Source organism: Halichoeres trimaculatus, unplaced genomic scaffold, assembly GCF_033239565.1.
Source record: "Halichoeres trimaculatus isolate MK-OKI-2021-1 unplaced genomic scaffold, fHalTri1.1 fHalTri1_scaffold_5, whole genome shotgun sequence".
Taxonomy (NCBI): domain Eukaryota; kingdom Metazoa; phylum Chordata; class Actinopteri; order Labriformes; family Labridae; genus Halichoeres; species Halichoeres trimaculatus.
Genome location: NW_027437183.1, coordinates 14793238 through 14813994, shown reverse-complemented (window position 1 = coordinate 14813994; position 20757 = coordinate 14793238). Strand labels below are relative to the sequence as shown.

Here is a 20757-nt window from a genome sequence, read left to right as displayed (position 1 = left end):
AAGCAGTTTATTGGGCCTCCTTTCAATACACGAACAGTTGCATAAACAACCTAGTGAGAGGACAGGCAGCTAGCAAGGGACACACAATCCAGACCACAACTTCTAGTTATAGTGGAATAATCATGAGTAGACTTGCTGGCCTTCTACGGCGTTCATTTGGAATAGTTCGTGATCACGTCGGAACAGATCATTTGGGGAATAAATATTACATTATCCCAGAACAGAGGACATGGACAGGTAGGTTAATCCTGTGCCATAACTGCTACATTCTCTCACCTTTGAATTTGTTTGCGTCACCACGCCTACAGACGACTGGATATACACTCAAAAGTGTCTTTTAAGTCGAAGTAAAGCTCCTTCTCTTTCCTATACGCTCTTGTGTTGTGGAAGTTTTCACCATGACAAAGATAGTGAAGTAGAAGAAAAAAAAATCAGCTGGATTGGTTCTGGTTAAACTATGTTGTCCATTTTTTTTGTCTTTACATATTATAGTTTTCATATGCAGCAGTTTCATCCTGATGCAACTAGGTGACTTCATCTTTACACTTGTAGTACAGACATCTCACCACTAAATGGCGCCACCACACCAATAGGAACATCCCATTTCAGTGTTTACCAAAACAATGGCTGATTCTTTGTGAAATCTCGTTTACAGCAATCAAGTGTTTGTTTTCATTGACTTTGGGGAAAGAATTTTTGCAACAACACAGTCCTTCAAAGACAAACCAGTCTTGGATTGTTGCAGATGGGATGATTACTTGACTGCCATGAGGATTTAGAAAGAGGTCATAAATCTCTACTGAGACATGGCAGTGTCACAGGATCTAATGCCCAAGCCAAGCAGCAGAACTGTGTCATCAGGCTAATCCATGGTGGGATGCCAATGATGTCCTTCACACTGTCTCAGAATGTTTGAAGGCCAAGGACACGTTTTTCAAGATCTTACATTGGCTGGGGCTTAATGTGAATTCTGCTGCTGCTTTAATGTCTGATTTAACAATGGTTTAAAAAGACATGGTAGCACCCTGGCTTGGTGGTAGGTGTTCTGCAGAAAAAGGCATGTCAGACCACAATACACACTGTGGAAATTTCCAGTCAGTACATCTCTTACGCATACCAGCTTATGATCTTGTTTAGGGGTAAACACCATGCCCCTGTAAGCCCCACATAGCCCATCTCAGTTCATTAGCACAATCCCACTTACTCCTTCTATACACCATAAATCATCATCTGCAGGGGTCCATCCCAGACTATAGGCCACAGGTCAGGGGTCACAGGTCCAAGTGCACAGCCTCTGGCTGCTCTAGACATGATGCTGGTTAACTAGCCATGGACTGTTTGCTTATTAGTGATATGGTTTTTTACCTTGTGATATTTGCTGGACTTATTAGGTCTGAGCAGAAACTCTTAGTCATTTGTGTTTGTCTCCCTCTCTTGGCTGAGCCTTTTTACAAATTAAATATCCATCTCAGACAAACATAAGCTGCATAGTTATTACATAGGTATGATGTATTAGTGCTACTTTCCATAGAGGACGAAGCCATGCGTTGTGTGTTTTCTGTTTTGCTGCAGAGGGACCGTCCTCTGGCTGCTTTCTTTCTGACTGAACTTGACTTTGTGCTTCACCTTTTCTCAGCAGTTTGCAGGGAAAACTTGCGCCCACCTCATATTTATAATTCATTACAAGGCTGCTCCTCCACCCCTGGCTGTCAGACTATTCAAATGAGACATCACACAAGCCCATTTTCTAGCACGCTACAGGCTACTGCATTCACTGCCCAATCACAGTGAATGACACTGTGGAGAGGCGAGCTGGCCTGTAGAAAAAAAAGTGGTTCGGAACAAAACACCCTCATAAACCCCGACAGGCACACACAGACACACACAGACTAATATAGGAAGTCATAACAAACAAATAGAAATATGGCGCACACATTTGCCTCTCTTTTTTTCCACCACTCACCCCATCCAGCCTTGTGGAAATAAAGCAGATGCATTATTCAGTCCATATGTCTTGCTAAAGCGGGCTCTTTTTGATCTTAAACTGATAGGCCAAGCGTGGGCTCAGGGCCTTAAGGCATGGACCGCAGGGCTTTCCACTGCGGCACATGAGTAGTAGTTGAAGTAGGTGAGGACTCTCTCCTCTTCCCCTCTCTGTCTTTCTCTCTTTCTCTCCACTTTGCCTACGTCTTGTATTCATTTGTCCATCCCTCGTGTTCAGTCAGACCCTCTCTACCTTTATCCATGCTTTACTGCTCCCATTTTCTACCTCTCTCAGTCTGTTAACTTTAGAAAACTGGGGCGTAAGCAATTCCACGTGTGGTATGCTATTTATGAGCATGCTAATGGTCGCTAAAACGAAGAAAGACAAGGAAGCAACTTTATTTTTTCTGAGTGAAACTGTCCTTCTGGATCCCAACAAATGCCCGATTCCTTCTCAGGTTGACCTCTTTATTTGCCTCCAGTTAGTCCTTCCTTCCCTTTCCCCCCTCCTCTTTATCTGTGCCTCTTGATTTTCTTTCTTTGAAGCTGGTCCAGTGAAGATTTCTATACACAACACTCCAGAGTAGTTCAGCAGTGTGGAGGGCTAGACCCAGCAGAGAGCTTTCTATCCCCCTCTCCTCAGATGTTTCTGCACATCAAAACGAAAAAAAGGGCTTGAGTCTGAAGTGCATGCCTAGAGAGGGAGAGTGTCTGTCTCTGTTTCTGGCTTTAGAAAAGGTCCAGCTTAAGATGCCTACTGTATGCTGCTGCCCCATTGAGAGAACTCTGCTATAGGCAGCGGAGCTCCAGTGATTGTTGTCTGTGGATGGACTACAAGAGAAAGCCATTGGCAATCTGGCCACTGGTCTTTAGAAGGTCTTTGCCTTGTTCTAACTCCATAGAGCTGAATAGTGAATCTATATTCTTCTCTCTTTCTGTGTGCGTCCGTCCCCCAGGCCCCGGCTCTGCCTCACACTGCATGGGGCGCCGTGTCATGCTGCCCAGATGAAAGCGAAGCATTCTGCGGATGAGCTCATTCGTCTTCAGCAGTGGGCCCGCAGCTTTGACGCCTGCCTTCCCTCCTTTTATTTAGGAAGAGAGGCACACTGACATTATCGGCTGCTGCAGGCACATTTGAAAATAATTGCCTGTATGATTGCTATTTTTCTTACCTCTTTGAGGAGGTGTAGCCTTTGTCTTGGAATCAATGGCTGCTCAATACTGGACAGGGGAAAGGCAGTTTCCTTTCATGTCTCAGTGAAAAGGATGTATTTTTAGCGCTATTCATTTTAGCAGTGTGTGCCATGCAGTTTTAATCTATTGGTCCTCTCTGCTGCGTGGAGAATGGAAGGGATTCAGAGGGTCTTCAGAGGTGCGCCACACTGTTGCAAAGAAAAGATGCATTGACTTGTCGTCCTATCACTATCCCTCTCTCTTTGTCTATTATTTATTTGATTCCCCAGCTCTGTCCTATGAAGTGAAAAACTGAAAAGGCCTCAGTTCTGCTATTTCAGGATGGGCGACTCTGGGGACTCAGGGAGGAGGTGTGTGTGTGAGGGTGTGTGTGTCTTTTACCAGTTTGTGCATTGTGTCCGTGTGTTTTTGCAATTACACACAGTGTGTGTGTGCACATTTTTATCTTCTTTGTATTTTGGAAAAAAAAAATAGAGATTGTGTGTTTTCTCTCCACTTCATGCCCAAACACACTTAACACAACAACAGATGGCTGTGTGTCATCAGAGCGTTGATTCAAGCCGCATATTTCCATGGAAAGAGTCGCAGCGGAGAGAGACGAGGGTCCAAATGGCTGTTTATTCTGCCACAAGTCATCCCCAGGGTGTGATGAAGGAAGGTCTATCCTACAGTAGGACACTAAGTCAGTGCTTACCACGGAAGCACGATGTCCAGAGCAGCTCCACTAAATCATGTTAATTGATCAGCAGCTTTGCAATGCATGGGGTTTTAAATGAAGGTTGTTTAATCATTATAGGAAAACCAAGTGGGTTTAACTCATCTCACTGTATACTGGTTGCCAAGTGTGTATTTATTTGTGCACAGGGTGGAACATCATGGAGTGGCTTAACTACTTCATTAAAAAGGCATTTGAAGAGATAGATGCTGAAAATGAGGATCGGGCACATTTATTTCTTATCGTGGAACATTACACATGGGCCTAGCTTGAGTGTCTGTACTTTCAGCCTGTGCTGGGCTATTTAACAGTAGACCTGTGTTTGCATCCATTTCAGACTCCAAATGTCTCACTAACCTCCACATTGTATATGTATGCTCTTATTAATACCCTCTGCAAAGAAATTTGTAAGAGGACAGCTGCAAATTAATCGAAAACCTTTTTTCCATTTGGCCTTCATGACTCACTGTCCGATGCTTTCACGTCTCTTGCTGGTCAGATGGCCAGCAAGATGTTTTGACACCTCGGGCTCCTTGTCAGTCACAAACTCACCCAGAAAGACTGAGAGACAGACACACACACACACAGGCAGAGATCTCCTGGAGCCCGCAGCTGCTTATTCAATTCAGAATATTTTAATAAAGCAGACAGGCAGAGAGAAATAAGGCTAGGAGGAGTAAGGGAGGAGAGATAAGGCCGAGGGAGGCTGGAAAAAAGAAGGTGGGGTACAGAAAGTGAGTGACAAAGAACAAGGGGGATGCTGACATATGGGGTGAAATTATAGAGTTGGGGGGGTTGGTGGAGAGAGTGAAAGTGAAAGGAGTGTTTCTGACAGAAAGAGGGTGAAATGAGTGGGTGGAACAGGCAGACAGATAGAGGGGGCGAGAGGGAAGGTGGAGGTAGGTTAATGGAGAGAGAGAGCTGGGGGAAAGGAAGGGGGTTTGATGGGAGTGATGGAGGTGAATAGAAAGGGGTGGACAGCTCGGTGCACGGACATCACACACAGGGGCCTCAAGAGGAGGAGGAAAGGGAGGAAGAAGGAGGAGGAGGAGGAGGTGTCCACATTGCTCCACAGCCCCACAAAGGACACTGACTTCCTGGCTTGACATGGTCTTTTTTCTTCACCCCACCGGGCAGGGAAGAGACTTCAAGAGGATGGGTGGTCTTAAGTGGAAGGGGGCTAAAGTATCTCTTCCACCCTCAAGTGCGCCTGGATTTAGTTAAAAGTAACACCCAGGGGAAATCAGAGTATTCTTTTTCAGCATGTTATTACTTTTATATGAATTATTCTCCTCTGTTCTGCAGTGAGTCGTTCAAGCCTCAGCGGGATCGACAGCAACAGGGACAAACAGAATAAGGGCTGAATAAAAAAGCGTGCAGCAGCAGAAAGAGCAGGCCTACTTTACACCTAAGCTCCTCCTCTCACCAGAACTGATGCAAAACAACGGCCTGGCCTTTTCCCTCTAAACCTCATCCCGCGTCACTAGGCTCAAGGCTAATGGGTAACCATGGTTACAGGCCTCACACATCCCCTCCATTTTTTTCCCTCCAGGGTTAGGGATTGGAGAGAAAGAGAAGGAGAAGGTGTCAGTGTTGCTACCTGGTCGCCCTTGTATCACTGGTGCTTATCGGATCACTCCATCTTCATATAGCCGTCCATTACCATGCATGTCTTGGTCCCCCACATCCTTCTCCAGCACAGAGCTCAGCTGGAGAGGAATAAACTAGACTCAATACACCAGGCTGATGGGTCTCACTGCTGCAGGATGGCTGTTTTTGTTCCAACACAGTGGCAGGCCTGAAACTCGCTGCTTTTCCCCTCACCACCAGGAGGACTGAGGTGGCAGCTGCTTCTGCTGTCCATTCACAAGGACAACTCAAGTTAAATCCCATTCTTTAGAAAGGATGCTGAAACAATGATTTTTGAACAATATAGATACACATTTTACAGGGCTAGAGTAGATGATTTCCACTAGGGTGGCTGATTAGAGTGAATTTTTGCAATGGAATGTAAAAAGATTGTTTCTATGTTGAGTTTCCATCACTAAGACTGCCTAAAGATTCTTAAAAAGGTATTTTCTTAAAGCTCCTGTGAAATTCTTTCAAGCTGGTTATGAAACAGACCTTATATACAGACGTCTTCATGATCTATGAAAGCAAATGCATATTTCTATATAGTAATATGTAATGTGGTGGGGTTAGGACATTTTTATGAATGATTCATACAAATAGGTTGTGGTGCATTTGCAACATGTCCCTCTTCCTAAATTTTCACCTTCAGTTTATCTACCTGCAACACAAGGGTGTTGAAAGCCTGGCTATCTCACAACTTGTCAAATCTATGTCTCTCCTGTTTTAATAATTCTGACCTTTATAACACAATACTTACTGAGGATTTCTTTTTCCACAAAAAAAGGAAGAGTAATAGATGTGCAAATAGAGAGTGTCTTGTGACTATAAAAACGATAAATGACATAAAATCAAACTAAAACAAAACAAGACAAAAGCAGAAATTACAAGAATTGAAAATTAAGTTGGAAATTTTCTACGGTAATAAAGGGGAACTATATAAAATTAAACTACTCTTTCTACTAATTGTAATAATAATAATAATAATAATAATAATATTACAAACATGTACATACAATTTTTTAAAATAGATTCTTTAAAGACTAGTCTGTCTGAATTATTCTGGCTTTTGCAGTTGATTGCATATTGTAGTTACCAGAACTGATATTACTTACGCAGCCCCAACTGAAGTGCAGACATCTGCCTGCTCAGCTGTAAACATAAAAGTCATAGCTGCTCTACAGGTAAAATAGTTTAATGCAAGCTCTTCACAGCAACCAAATTATTTTTTCCTGCATTATATGATCTGCAAAATCACACTTGCTTCTCTCTTGTTATATTTGCTCGTTGGGGGTGGGTCCCAAACAAGCTTCCTACTCTGGATCTTCTGTCCCTGTCTTCTGTCTTCTTCTTTCTGACCTCTCATTGAAGGCTTTCTGAAGTCTGTGTTATGTTTTTGGTTGTGGAGGCCAAGAGGGGTCAAATGGTAGAATGAGTATTGCTGGTGTTTTCACTACTTGGACCTTGCTTGGGTCTGTAAAATGTGGCAATGCTGTATGAGTAGTGTGTTGTGATATTTTGGCCATGTCCACACATAGCAGAGAAATCTGGGTTTGGCATGGCTCAAGCATAGACTGTATAAAACATGGACGTAGTCTCGCCGACGTCACCCGTCTGTTTCTGAAACGGAAAATGAAGCACATCGGCTATAGTGGCCATATTGGTAGTGGCAAGGGCTTCGCACACAGCCATAGGGCGCCTGTCAGTCACGTGTCCCTCAGCTGTGCCTCTTATTGGGGGAGCTTGTGATCTTAATATCCTCCAAACGGCAGAGTTAGAAAAAATTCACCCCCCAATGGGTGCCGGTAGTAAACTTAGGGACTCAGACAGGAGACGGTTTTTGAACCAGGCTGTAAATAGGTTAATTTCTGCTTTGAAAATAGCTTTTTTTGGCTTGGTGTGTATGTGACTTCCAGTGCTTCCGGAGCCAGCCTCAAGCGAACACTTGAGAAACAGCAGATTTTAGCACTTCCGCATTGTCTCATATTCCCAGACGGAGGTTGCAGCTTGGGCTCAAGCTATGCCAAACCCGTGTTTAGGAGTGTGTTTCAGATGTAAAAACCTGTGCTAGCCAATCAGAATGAGCCCCCGCCAATCAGCTGTGATGTTTGAGAACCAAAAACTCTGTCTACGGGTGTCTACACTAAACCATGAAACTGGAGTTTCCCAAAGTCTTAACTTTGGCCGAAGTTTTCAGAAAACATTGTTTTAGTGACGTAAAGCTGTGGTTTGTGTGGATGACAGGTTAAACATATAAAAATATATGCGGTTTCCTAGATACTCAGCTACATGTGGACATGGCCTTAGACATCAAGCCTACCTGAGGTGTCATGGGGCTGGTTCAATGAAACACAGGTGAAGGAAGGAGTCACCTTGGTTATCCTAGTGACTTATCCCAACTTATCTTATGTTATGGACATACGGAGTCATGTAGGTCACAAAACTTAGAGGATATTGGTATAGAGTTATGATTGGATAAGTTTCTTCCCTGAGTGCTTTTTTATATACTGATGTTAAACAATTGGCCTTTAACTACATTACTATAGCAGCCAACAGATATGTATATCTATCAGGCTTCTAGACTGGTCAAATAAAAAATAAATGTGATGTTTCTGAAGATAAACTCTGGGTTTGGTGATGAGGTGTAGCTTCACCAGTTGAAGTCAGATGCAGAGTTTATTTGGCTTTGTCTTGCGATAATTTTTGAAGTCTTTTCACACCTGGATGTTGCTAATCAGGGTGTGTTCCCCTTCCCCTGACATCTGTGTCTGTAATCAAAGACAGAGTGCAGGAGGAAAGCACACCACTGGAGAGACAGCCCAAGACACCAGCAATGACATTGTGGAGGTGAAAAACCTCTCAGGTCGCCCCCAGCAGTACTCATCTGGGAGCCCATGTGTGAAGTTGGGGGTTTAAAGTGTGTGTGTGAGAGAGTGTGTGTGTGTTGAAGCAGGTGATGGAGTTTAGCGGGGTGTGTTCAGGGTTCAAAGAGCAGCCCTCGGAGCGCATCACGTCTTATTCTAACGAACGGGAGAGATAGGCGTACCTGCCGTTTGATTGGCTCCCGATCTGGCTGCCAAGGCAACCCCTCACCCATCCTGCCTCCCTGTCTCCTCCCTCACTTCCTTCCTTCCTTTCCTCCTCCCCCTCCCTCAGGTTCCACTCACAGATGAGTCGCGCTCAGACAGGTGAGATGGCTCATGAATATTTATGTGCTGGGATTTCATTCCTGCTGCTGCTGGCCCCTCCCCCTCTCCAACGCTGTGCTGCGTTTGTCCTTCACGGTAAGAGGCAGCGTCCTCGCTCCTGTCCCTCAGGTTAATCTGCCTACTCTCTAGCCAGTGTGGGTGTGTGTGAGAGAGACTGCGGGTGTGTGTACGTATGTGCGTATTTGACTGGTAAGTAGGTTTCCCCTAGTGAGCGATGAGAAGGCAGACCTGTCACAAGGGGGCCCACTGAGATCGAGAGCTCCTAACACCTTTTCATAGCCACCACTCCCTCCTCCTCTTCCTCCTCCCCTTCCCTCTCTCCTCTCCTGCAGGTCTGAACTTTGAGGCAGTCCAAATCCTCATGTACCAGGCACAATAACACTTGGACTGTTGTAGTGTGGTTAGTAATACTAGATAATATTATAATGATGATAAAACAAACCTAAGTATGAACGATAAAGATGGAAAAGCCTAGAAATTGGTAGAGATAAAGAATAAAAAAGGAAAATAAAGCCCTAAAATTAATAGATCAAGAACAAATAAAAAAAGTGAATAAAGAGGAGTAAGCATCACATTTAAAAAAACAAAAACAAATTAACAATAGATAGTTTAAAAAAGAGATTTAAAAGATTTCTCTGATCCCTTGAGCCTTTTTTCATTCCTAAGTAGAGGGACACATCCTTTACCTTGACGCCCAGAAGAGCCCCACCTGAGGATCCATTGCTATGAGATAGCTCATTGGGTGACGACTCAGATACGTAAATTGAAGCTGGGCTCATACATGCTTCAAAAGTGATCAGTGAACTATTAAAACAATTCTGAAACAAACAGAAAACCAGTGAAGTGTTGCCAGGACTGCGCTTATGTTTGTTTAATTGAGAAAGAAACCTTGTGGTTGCATTTAGAGGTGTGACACTGGATTTTTTTTTTTTTTAATATTTTTGTTAAATACATAAAGGAGTGAGTTAGTCATTGAGTCTAGTGCATGGGTTATTAATCTGAGCTCTGAGGGTGAATTTCCACAGGTACAGTCATTGTTTACATTGTTATCATGACTTAACTATCTAGTTATGAACTGAATATTATGGATCGGGCTTGTTTTTTTTGTTTCTCTGGGGTTCTTGTAATAATCATCCTGACCTGTTATCAAGGACTTATATTCAGCATTAGAACTGTATCTGTAATTCATTTTACTGCTTGCTGATCGAATTGGTTGATTAAGAAAAGTCTTGCCCACACGTACTGCTACTTTTACTGAAATAGAAAATCAAAGCACACACATGAGCGATAAAATGTGTTCAGTTCTGCGAGATAATAACGCACCTCCAATGCTACACATACTCACTTATAATAAAGATAATAATAATTGGTCACAGTGTCGATCCTGAAAACAATATGATCAGCCCCTAGTTTTTATCATATTTTTTTCAATGTGTTTAATTTTCTTTTTCTGAGGATCTTCTGATCAAAAAACAGCCGTAAAAATTACAGCTACAGGTTAACAATAGGGCCCTCTCTGCTTTATGTCTGTGAGAAAACTCAAGTTTCTTTTAATGTTTGATTAGAAAAACCACATCACTCTGGACTGCCTCCTTCTTATGAACTTTCAGACTAAATCAGTCATTGGAAAATAAAAAAAGCAACCCTTCTTTGGAAAAAGTATGTGTAATTGGCAATACTGAATTGCACTGAATCTATAAAGATATAAATATATTATGAAATGAATATCATGGGGAAGGTGTTTGCAAAAAGCACCCTCTTGAGCTGAGAAGTCACTAAACTTATCATGTGGCACACATAAATGCGGTAACGAATGTGCGATAAAAAGTGCAGACATATGTTTTTTATTTTTAGTTGTGTTTTTAGTAAACCTAATATTTCTAAGTTAGGCTGTTATAGTATATTATATTATATTTACCACACAGTTTTATTGCTCTTCCTGTAAGTTAACTTAGCAGCCTCCTTTCTTTTTAAAGTTTTTCAGTATTATCCTATACAGCCTTGGCCTCTATATTGTTTTTCTTCGCAGTTGTCCCAGATCAAAGATAACCGAGAGAACAAGTATCACCCCGATCCCAGTGACAAGCCTCCTCCCAATGTGTATGTGGTGGGAGGATCTGCCGTGTTTCATAAATATATGTACATACTGTATTTGTTATTCAAATCCAAGGATAAAAGCCATGGTGGAAGGGGTTTAGTCATGCTGCAAAAGCAACAAGACAAGGGGAGAGCCATGTTGCTGTGTGACAGAGAGTGGAGAGCACAGAGAAAGAGAAAGTGGGTGCCTCTCTTTATGCTTATTAGTTAGGCATTAGCTCGTAGCTAAGCACATCGCTTGTGGGGACTGTGTCATAATTGTACCATTTCGGTCTGCTGCCACCCACACCCAATGCAAATATGGATAAGATCTGTTCTTAATTAGCATACCTGTTAAATGTATTTGCTAGTATTGCCTGGAGAACACAGCCTTTGTTTGCTGGCAGTTGTTTTTGTTCTGCTATCACTGGGGTTTTTCCTGGAAAATGTTCCTCAGAAGACATTTTAAAGCATGCATAAAAACAAAGCGAGGATCATAGGAATGAATTTTACCTTTTCCATTGCTGATAGGGTGAAAGAGGAAGTGTTTTTTTTGTCAAACCATATTAGAGAAGTGGAGCCTGTGAGGCTCTATAGTGGCAATCTAGTGGGAACCAAAGCAGAACCAAAGCAATACTAGCCTAATTAGCTGACCTGATTACTATATAAGCTGTATAAAGTATGGAAGAAAATCATCCTTACAAAACATGCTTACAGAACAGCACATGCATAAAAGATGATGAGTTTTAGTTAAACACTAAACAGAGAAGCTTTTATTTTGAAGGCTGGAGCAAAGCAGCAGCCCAGCCTCCTGTACACACACTTTCTGAGTGCCATCATTCATCCATCACTTGTGCCACAGCTATCTGTTATGGCTGAAGTAAACATTAAGGCCATCAGTCTGCGCTGTGCATGGAGGTGGTTGCCTCCATTTGTCCATGTCCAGTCAGCTGCGGAGAAACGGTGATGGAATCCTGACAGATTGTCTGTGTTTTGGAGCGTGTTGTTTTCCTTGCCCATCCATTTTTCTCCTCCTAGCCATGTTTGCCATGCATCATCACTCTCTCCCCCTCTCCCACTCTTTGCTTCGGCTCCCTGCTTGCTTGCCTCATCATTTCTCAGAGGGATGTGAGCGATGGATGGACATCCAGGCTACCTGTGAGGAGGAACTATGGACACACAGCACTTATTATTACACTGCCTGTATGAAGCCCCACACAAAAGACACATCACAACGAGATCATTGAATTCTCTTGCTCTCTTATTCTCTCTCCATCCCCACACACACACCCTCCACCCCCCTACCTCCATCTCCATGTCATTGTGTGCCATCCAAACTTGTCTAATCAGCAGATTCGACCAAAAATAATTGGCGGTGGCCTTGCTGCTAGCGCATGCCGGGCTGTATACTGATAGGGAAAGGAGCACTTAATATTCCACGCAGCTCGTGCCTCTCCTGTTCTCTGTGATATCTGACCTCTTTTGTCTCCTGCTCGGCTTGATGTTGATTTTGGAGGGCATTGTTAGCCGGAGCACTGTGATTGGAAGAGGGTTGCCGACAAGGGGGGCTGTGGTTGGTTGGGTTAAAGAGGAGGCTGATTTGCATAAAGGCTTAGCCCAGATTTGGAGCCACTCAGCGAGATCTAAGGAGAAAGGCCCGAGGGCCACGAGGTAATCATCCATGGCCTGTCACAGTGCTGTCATTCCTCTGTGTTTTTGTCTGGCTGTATCTGTATGTCTGCAAGAGCAGGAGTCTCCGTTTGCACCTTCTTTGTGTTTGTTTACAGTTTGTGTGCATCATTGTGGAGAATCTCACTCATGCTTTCTCTGCCTTTCTCTTTTTTTGTTTCGGTTTTCCAGGAAGACTGGTCCGGGCCAAGCGGATTGTAGAGGCAGCCAATCCAAATGAATTTCAATACAGAGAAGGCAGCATACCGGCAGAGTGGGATGGTGAGTCTGGACTGCAGCATCGCTGTTACAAACCTTTACTGTCACTATCAGGGACAAATGACAATATAAACATAAGAGCTACCCAGCAGAGTGTGCAAAGTGCAGCACCAGTAAAATGCAATAACAAATTCATGGCAGCATCTATCAGGGCCTTAGCTAATCCATTGATTTCCTTTTTTCATACTGCAAGATGGGGGTGGGGAGAAGGGTATTCATGAGTTTATCAAAGAAGCCTTCTGCTGGTGTTATACAACCGTACCATAAAACACTGTTTCAAATTTCTTACAACTGGATACAAACTGTTCCCTCTGTCTCAGACTGGCTTTATCCACCTTAAACCCCTCATCCTGCTTCGCCCCATCCCTCATGCATTTTCATCAGGATGCAAATAAGAAAGGGATAAAAGAGGCCCAGAATCCCAGCGCTAGCTGGAGGAAGAGTTAGAAAATCTCTCCCTCTTTCCTCCTCGCTCCCTTTAACCTGCGCTGCTGTGCAGCCAGCTCAGCCAAAATAGAGCTCCTTAAAGAGGAAAAAAAGGGAGAGAAAGATGACAGACAGACTCAGCTCTTCTCGGGAGGAGGAAGAAGGACAGAGGTAGTGATGGAAAATGACAGCGTGTGTACTTTCAAATTCAAAGATCAGAGAAGATCCACACTCTCTCTGCTGAGACACAAGCTCAGTGTCCCTGCTCTGCTTCGACTAAAGCAGTATCAGTGTTCTGAGTTTATATTGAGTAGAACTAGTTTTACCGTTCTGCATGTTTCCCCATAGTTTTATAAGTAGTAGGATGCAAAGCAAAGTGAAAAGCCCTAGATACATCCTCCCTGCTAGCTTGGTTACTCACTGATGCTATAGCTGCAGCCTTTAAATATGACTGCAGGTTTTGTTTGTGCAGCGTATGTTTGTGTGGGTGTGCTCACTCTCCTTGTTTTTCTTCTCCTCTCCTCTCTCCAACTCCTCCAGCTTGGATCCGAGGCAGACGGAAGGTGCCCCCCTCCATCGAGGTATGAGCCCCCCCTGCTCCTCCTCTCCCCCTCAGCCTCCCCGCTGTGCTGATGGTTGGACTCAGGGGGGCTGGTTACGAGGGAGGGAGACAGAGAGAAGCAGAGATGGAGAGTGGAAGAAGCTTTGATTTGTTTTATCTTGCATCTGCAAACTGAATCCAGGAACTTTGGGGGACAGGTGTTAAAATAAACAGCAGCTGAATCGGTTCATGGCGAGACAGAGAGCAAAGACAGCCTCTGAACAAGCGGCTCACTGACACCATGTCCTAGTTTACTGCCTTTTTTCTACCATCTCGGCTTTTTGTGTTTTATTTCTGGCAGACTCCGAGAAGGGAATGGTGAAGGAGTGCAGTTTTTCCCCTCGTGTACTTCTCCCTGGGTTTATTGCTCTTTAAATGTGGGAATGCTGGAAATGATTTGGCCAGCGAAATGTGGGTCTATAGGAAATCCCTTGGAAGGCCAATACCCAGGCCCTCTTTCTATCTCTCTGTGTCCCCTCTCCTGCCAGTGGCCAATGCCATCCCCTGCCTCTGCTGCCAGAACATTCTCTTCCAATTTTCTGCCTTGCGTCTGCCCAATAGCTGCCATCGACAGCTGGACAGTGTTGATGTGGCCAAGGCTTCACTCCCAGCACATTACCCTACCCCTTGTCACGCTCCCTCTCTTCTTGGTCCAAGCTGACATAAATTGATTGGATTAAATCCTGTCATTAACAGGCTGGAAAAGCAGCTCAGTATGTTTGTCTCCCTCCCCGAAGCGGGGCTTTTTGGCCACAGCTCTCCCCATCTCTTTTCCAGTCCTTCAGCCCTGCCAAAATGCAACAGCATAATGCCCAGTCCTCTTTTTCTACTTTCCCATGCTAGGGAGAGGCTAACATCACTGGACACTAGCTGTGGCTCAAGTGGGTAACTGTTCCACTGGTGGACTGTGTTCAGGTTGTAATTGTTTCCATGAGCTGAAATGGTTGTTTATACTGCGGATGCCTGCTGTCATGTTAGCTTACCAATCTGTTCCAAGCGCCACATTTTAACCCAGGTTTATGAGACCAATATAGGTGAGCTGAACAGGCTTGTTCGGGGCTAATAAATGCCTGACTTCATTCTCTGCAGCTTCTCACATTTGTTCCTGGATAGTGCCCAATGCGACTCAATGTGTCTGCTACTTTGGACTATAGAGCATTGGCCCTTTTTTGCCTAATGCGTAGACAAAACACAGACAGTTGATTCTGGAGGGAAATTATTATGAGTTAAGTTTTGCAGGACAATTTGGAGGTTCCTTCAAGTAATGCTGTGGTCACTCTGATTCTTAAATCTTCAGTAAAAGGACACCACTTCATAACTTTTGGAAATGTCCTTAAATGAACTTTACTGAGTATTTTTTTTCAATATTTCAACACATTAGGATTTTGTAACTACAAAGGCAGAATATCGCATCACATAACATCGAGTGTTTTTCCTTAGTGCCACAGAGTACAACCTTGAATATCACCATGTTTAAAAGAGTTCACCATTCTCACCACTGAATACAAGTCGTACATGTTAAGTCTTTGATGTTCTTTACAAAAGTCTCTAGTGTTTTCTTCCCTACCACACAGACACAAGTAACCCTTTTAATTTATTTATTTATTTATTTATATGTGGTTGGTGGTTTGGAGACTTCTGACATCTGTAAACAACAACAGTGTTTGTAATGACAGTACATGGCTTGTATAGATGACTAAAGTTTCTTTTGGTGCCAACAATCATTTAGTAAACACTGCCACCCGTGCTGGGATAGGAAACTTGTTTACTTTACAGAAACTTTCCTTAATTGGCTGATTTCAGTGAGTTATTTCAACCAACAGTATTCCCAAATGTATCTGAGCACACATCATGAGAATTCATTATTAAAAGGAAGAGCCTGGGACAAAAAAGCAAAGTTAAAATTGAAAAGTAAACTGATATTCTTTGTTAATAAGTCAAGGTCATGTATATAACAGGTTTCCCATCATTCTTTGACAGGTGTAACTGTGAAAAATGTTTTCAATTATATTTGGTGTGGTATTAAAAGACCTCATTTGGTTCTAAACTTGAAAACACACATACATGTATTAGACTATTGTAGAGAACACCCATCCACACACAGAGACACTGTATTTTCAACAAGATTGAGGTGAATGTAAAAAGAAGTAAAAATGTTAAAATAGCACCTATCTACATCCTTGTTATAAACTTTCCAATTAGTTTCAGATTACTAACAGCTTACATGAAGGTGGTGCAGTTTAATTTTATGTTATGATTGTTATGCAGACGTCCTTAGGCTGAAGTCAAGTTTAACAGAAACCTTTTTATAGCTGCTTGGAAACTAAAAGAATCTACGTACATTGTAGATGTCATGAAAGTTACCTTGTTTTATTAAACTGCTTATTAACCTCTTATTTTTCAGTATAGTTTGGCTGATATCCATGCCTCACTTTGTCAAGTGAACTGTAAGATCCACAATAACAGAGTTGCACAGTTAAACCAAATCCCTGATGAATGCATCTTCACCTCTTTATTTCACAGGAGCTCCTGAAGAACGAGTCGTACAGAGAGCAGATCAAACTGAAGGCAAAGGAAGTGGAGGACAGAGACATCGCCCTACAGGCCAAGGAGTATGAAGAAGGTCTGGTGGCAACTCCTGCAAGAACTTTGGCCCAAGGCCATGCATCCAGCACCAGCTTTGGCAAGCAGGAGTTCAGCGAAGAGCCCACCAGCACCGCAAACACGTTCCAGCCTGGATCTTGGATGCCAAGTCCAAAGAAATAGAAAGAGACATCCAAATGAGACTGCTGTAAATATATTAAAAAATCCAATAAAAAGCTCAACCATCCACTCCGATGTGAAACTGACATTCACTTTGATGCTAGGAACACCTTGGTGTTTGATTTATTGTAAAAAAAAAAAAAAAAACACAAACCATTGGAGTTTTCTCTGTTCAAATCTGTCTCAAAAAGTTAGCTAGTTTTTTTCTGAGTATAATAATTTATACATTATTTTTTGGTCCCATTCCTCTGTGTGAGCGAAAAAGTCAATACAAGACAACAACTTCTCCTGAAGCTGACTGACAGTGAATGCAGTAACACCAAATCCATCCCTCCACTTTTAAGGGAGTATTTTACAAAATATAAATAAAATGATTATTTAAAGAGAAGATTTTTTTCTTCACTTGTGATATTTCTTTTTAAATGAGCATCAAATATTTTATATTTAAGGGGATCAAACCAGACAACTACAGCTCAGTCATGACTACATAATGCAGTTCTTCTAGATCACCCTCACATTTAGGATTTTTTTCCGGCAAAGCTGGTTGATTTTTGAGGATGCATGTTAGAAAAAAAAGTATGCTTGACCTTTGACTGAAACAATCACTTTTAATACTTCATTAAAATTTGCCTCAGCCTGAAGGTGGTGACATGAAACTTTTGCTACGGTGTGTTGTGTTTTAATTTATCATACATTTAGTGTCTCCTGCTTGAGAATTACCTGTCATGTGATGAAAAAAAATTTCACTGTATATTGACCCTGGGGGTAAAAAAGTTCTCTTGCTTGAGAGCAGAGCAGATGTCTGCTACAGAGTAACAAACCAAGTGTTCAGGCTGATCATACATTTACTACAAATACCTAAAGTCATAGCAACTGAATTGAATTTTCAGAGTTTAAGTACCTTGGATTAAGTCCCTGTAACTGTAATTGGGCTTCATTACTAAAAATAAGGACAAAACAAAAGCAGAGTACATAAATCCAGCTTCCTGAAACAAAAATAAGATAAACCTGGCCAAAACAATCCCAGTTCACATCTGTCCGATCAATATTTAATAAAGGAACGTTTGGCAGCAGGTCATGTCTCTAAAAGCTGTTAAATATTTCCTTTTTCACATCAACTTATTTGTTTTTTTCTTTGTCTTTTCACTGAAGTGCTAGTGAATGCAGGATTATACAACCTAAATTCACTCCTCACTCCCTTCATGTACACAAGCAACTTCTCAGAACAAGTTGCTGCTCCAGCATCCAGATTTCAGCTTTGTTTTGTTTATTTTGTAACATTTTGTTTGTGTTTGACATAAAAGCCTACAGCATTTGCTTTGATTTACATTATAATATGCAGGCGAGGTTGAATTCTTTTAATGAGCACTGAATTTAAAGCACTTAAGGTACATTTCCCAGACCAACATTAAAACCCCATTGAGGAAATTAAATTTATTATCAAGCATTAAAACTTTATTTGTTAGAAAGTAGTATTTGGATAGTTTGCAAATACTTTGGATAAAGTTCCAGTATGCTCACTTCATCAACAATTCAGAAGAATATGGATTCTAACAATGGAATGCAAGGTGTTGCAACAGCTGCGCAAAATTATCAGCAGATCTCTGTATAAGAACGCCATCCAGATGACCACTGTGCTCTTGCTGACCAAAGTCCCAAAGGGACGAGTCTCCTCCAGCCAGCACTGTCTGCCTCAGCACTGTTAGGCCTGTGGGGCCAGTGTTCCTCCTCCAACCCCAGACATGAGGCGGACTGGCCCTGTGCTGACAGTCGGGCAGGGACAAGGAAGGGCACCGTGTCATTATTGGGAACAAGGAGGGCTGTGAGCGTGGTGGTCTCTCCTGTGTTATTCTTTATGCCCTCATTCTGCCTGCACAGGCTCAGTCTTTCTTGGTCCTCTTGGCCTTAGCTATGTTTTCCTGACGCTTCTGCTTCTTCTTCTGTTCCCGGTCACGTGCCTCTATCATCTTGGCCAGTTTCCAGGACAGCAGTGCACTGGCAATGAAGAGTGGTGTGAGAGCCAGTATGATGGTGGTCAGGAATCCATAGGGGTCTTTGGCAGCCCACTCCACCACGTACTCTGCCCATGCCTTAACATCAATCATACTGGTCAGTGGAAATGAGACTTGATGAAAACCTAAAAAAAGGTGCAAGGGCTGAAAACAGAGAATGAGCAGAGCAGTGGATTAGATAAAAATAACCAAAGGGTCCCCTCCTAAATATGGGGGGTACTATGAATACACTCTGCTTTAACAACAAGTATGCAATTTTGTTATCTCCTATGTCCATAATGTGAACAGATCCGTGAGTTTAATCTGGAAAAACGAGGTTGAGAAGTTATTAGAATTTGTTCTGATAATTGTCTTTTTGACAGTTTTTTTCCCTCATCAAACAAATGACACCAAAACTGTGCTAATTCAAGCTTCTCGTATTAGAGTTTTTTTTCTTGTTTATAATGTCTCTCTATGCCTGAAAATAGTCTATAATAGAAAATATTCCAGTTACACTTTGTACAGCCTTTATGTGTAGTCTGCAAATGTAATGCTTGTTAAGATCGTGGTTTCCTGTTGGTGCAGAACATTGAAACTTTGCATCCTAATGGCCTTATAAGAAGAGAACATGCCACATATCCAGGTATTAACTGGTTTTGACTTTTTTTCTCTAAATCCTTTTGTACCTACCTTCCTGTACCAAAGCTAAAACCACCACCGAGCTGAATTATTTTCCCTCTGACTCTTCCAAGTCATATGAGTGAAATGTAGTTTGAATCAGTGTGCCATACTCTGGTTATTCTTGCTTGTGTGAACAAGCAAGAATAACCAGAGTGATTTAGTCTGGTACATGAGAAAGTTGTGTGTTTCATAAAAATCTTTTCCTGTAGATTTTTAAGGTATCACTCATTGAGATTCTACGCAGTGGAAAAGTTAAAGGCGGTTGTATTGGCTTATAGTTTTCCTATCCAGCACTCTTGTTGCTGATGGTTTGGTCTACATTGATCGATCACGTCTTATTAATTGTGACCTAATTTGGAAGAACTCGTCATTATAGCTTTAATGGGGCAACTTAAATTATTACACTAATGAATGAAGCTAAATGAGTCTTAAACTCTTGCAAAAGTGTCAAAAGTTCCTTAAAGTTACTGGTATATCAAAAACAGGAACAGATTTTGGCCAGAATTCACCCACAAAAAATCACAAAAGGTCTCGTGAAGAGTTAAAAAATGAGACAGCTACGTGTGCTTACTCTAAGTCTCTTTATTATCACTTAGCTTTGAGGTAAGTACCGTTACATCTGGTCTGTCAACAGGTCGTCATCGCTTTCGTGGCTCTTGGTGCCTCCGTCTTTGCAAATTTATAATTATCTTGTTTTTTTTTTTCCAACCGCTCGGTTTGATTTCACTATCCTGAACAAACAATCCCTCACACAACTACTTAAGTGTTGACCACCGACTTAGTGGCATCAGCTCAACCCAGAGCTAGCATCCGTTAGCTTCGTTCAAGAGATAAAACCTCTGACAGCTACAAAATCGTACACTACAGCCTCTGCCTCATTCGGGCTATCCATAGCTAATCAGGAAATAATTCACTGTAATCATTTTTTTATTAAATCTGACTGTGGAGCTGTTGATAAAACAATTATTGTTTAGACCGTTAGCAGAGCTAGCTGACAACAGCCCGCCCATCCATAACGGCCTAACTTTGAAAAAACGAGAGCAATGACTATCTGCTGAACAACGGTGCAACGATACGTATTCATTTAAGTAAACTCTACAGGAGTAATTTTACGACAGGGTTGTTTTAAATTAACTTTGTCCGAAATAGACTTACCACAGAGCAAAGATTTTATTTCTATCCTCGATATACTCCAGCTCCTCCCTGTTCCAGGAAGTGTGAGTGGTGTAGTCCCTACTTACGGTTTGCTCGTGATTGGTTGTGACGTGTCTTTTTAAATGTTGGGAAATGTAGTTCATATACAGAGAACCAGGATGTACATGTGGAGCACATGCAGACCAAGATATATGTTTACTTATATAAGAAAGGCGGAATCAGACGCACAGGTAAGCTATCATATATCGGGTGTCTTTTTTTTTTTCTGTTGTTCTCAAACAAATAAAGCAGTAAGCATTGGCCACATTATATAGAGCTGGGTGGAGTTCTCAGTTATCTTGAAATAAAAGCATTAGAGATTCCTCTCTTAATGGGTACAGACTTTAA

At 42.2% G+C, this 20757-nt stretch overlaps 2 protein-coding genes across 2 annotated transcripts; one reads left to right on the top strand and one right to left on the bottom strand.

Moving 5' to 3' along the window:
* The first annotated feature begins 33 nt into the window (after positions 1-33).
* Positions 34-16606, top strand: ndufaf2 (NADH:ubiquinone oxidoreductase complex assembly factor 2). The gene is made up of 4 exons (XM_074671251.1): positions 34-237; positions 12667-12756; positions 13720-13760; positions 16304-16606. The coding sequence occupies exons 1-4, from the start codon at positions 123-125 to the stop codon at positions 16544-16546; spliced, it is 489 nt and encodes a 162-aa protein (XP_074527352.1). The 5' UTR covers positions 34-122; the 3' UTR covers positions 16547-16606.
* Positions 16607-16675: 69 nt separating this feature from the next.
* Positions 16676-20510, bottom strand: smim15 (small integral membrane protein 15). The gene is made up of 2 exons (XM_074671252.1): positions 20371-20510; positions 16676-18699 (listed from the first exon to the last, which is right to left on the bottom strand). Exon 2 carries the CDS (start codon positions 18646-18648, stop codon positions 18424-18426), a length of 225 nt encoding a protein of 74 aa, XP_074527353.1. The 5' UTR covers positions 18649-18699; positions 20371-20510; the 3' UTR covers positions 16676-18423.
* Positions 20511-20757: the final 247 nt, after the last annotated feature.

What these genes read in the sequence shown, in the direction of transcription:
- ndufaf2 (XM_074671251.1), top strand. Translation starts at nt 123, where the DNA reads ATGAGTAGACTTGCTGGCCTTCTACGGCGTTCATTTGGAATAGTTCGT. An exon ending in AGAACAGAGGACATGGACAG is followed by an intron (nt 238 to 12,666) that starts GTAGGTTAATCC and finishes TCGGTTTTCCAG; the next exon opens with GAAGACTGGTCCGGGCCAAG. An exon ending in CATACCGGCAGAGTGGGATG is followed by an intron (nt 12,757 to 13,719) that starts GTGAGTCTGGAC and finishes CAACTCCTCCAG; the next exon opens with CTTGGATCCGAGGCAGACGG.
- smim15 (XM_074671252.1), bottom strand. Translation starts at nt 18,648, where the DNA reads ATGATTGATGTTAAGGCATGGGCAGAGTACGTGGTGGAGTGGGCTGCC.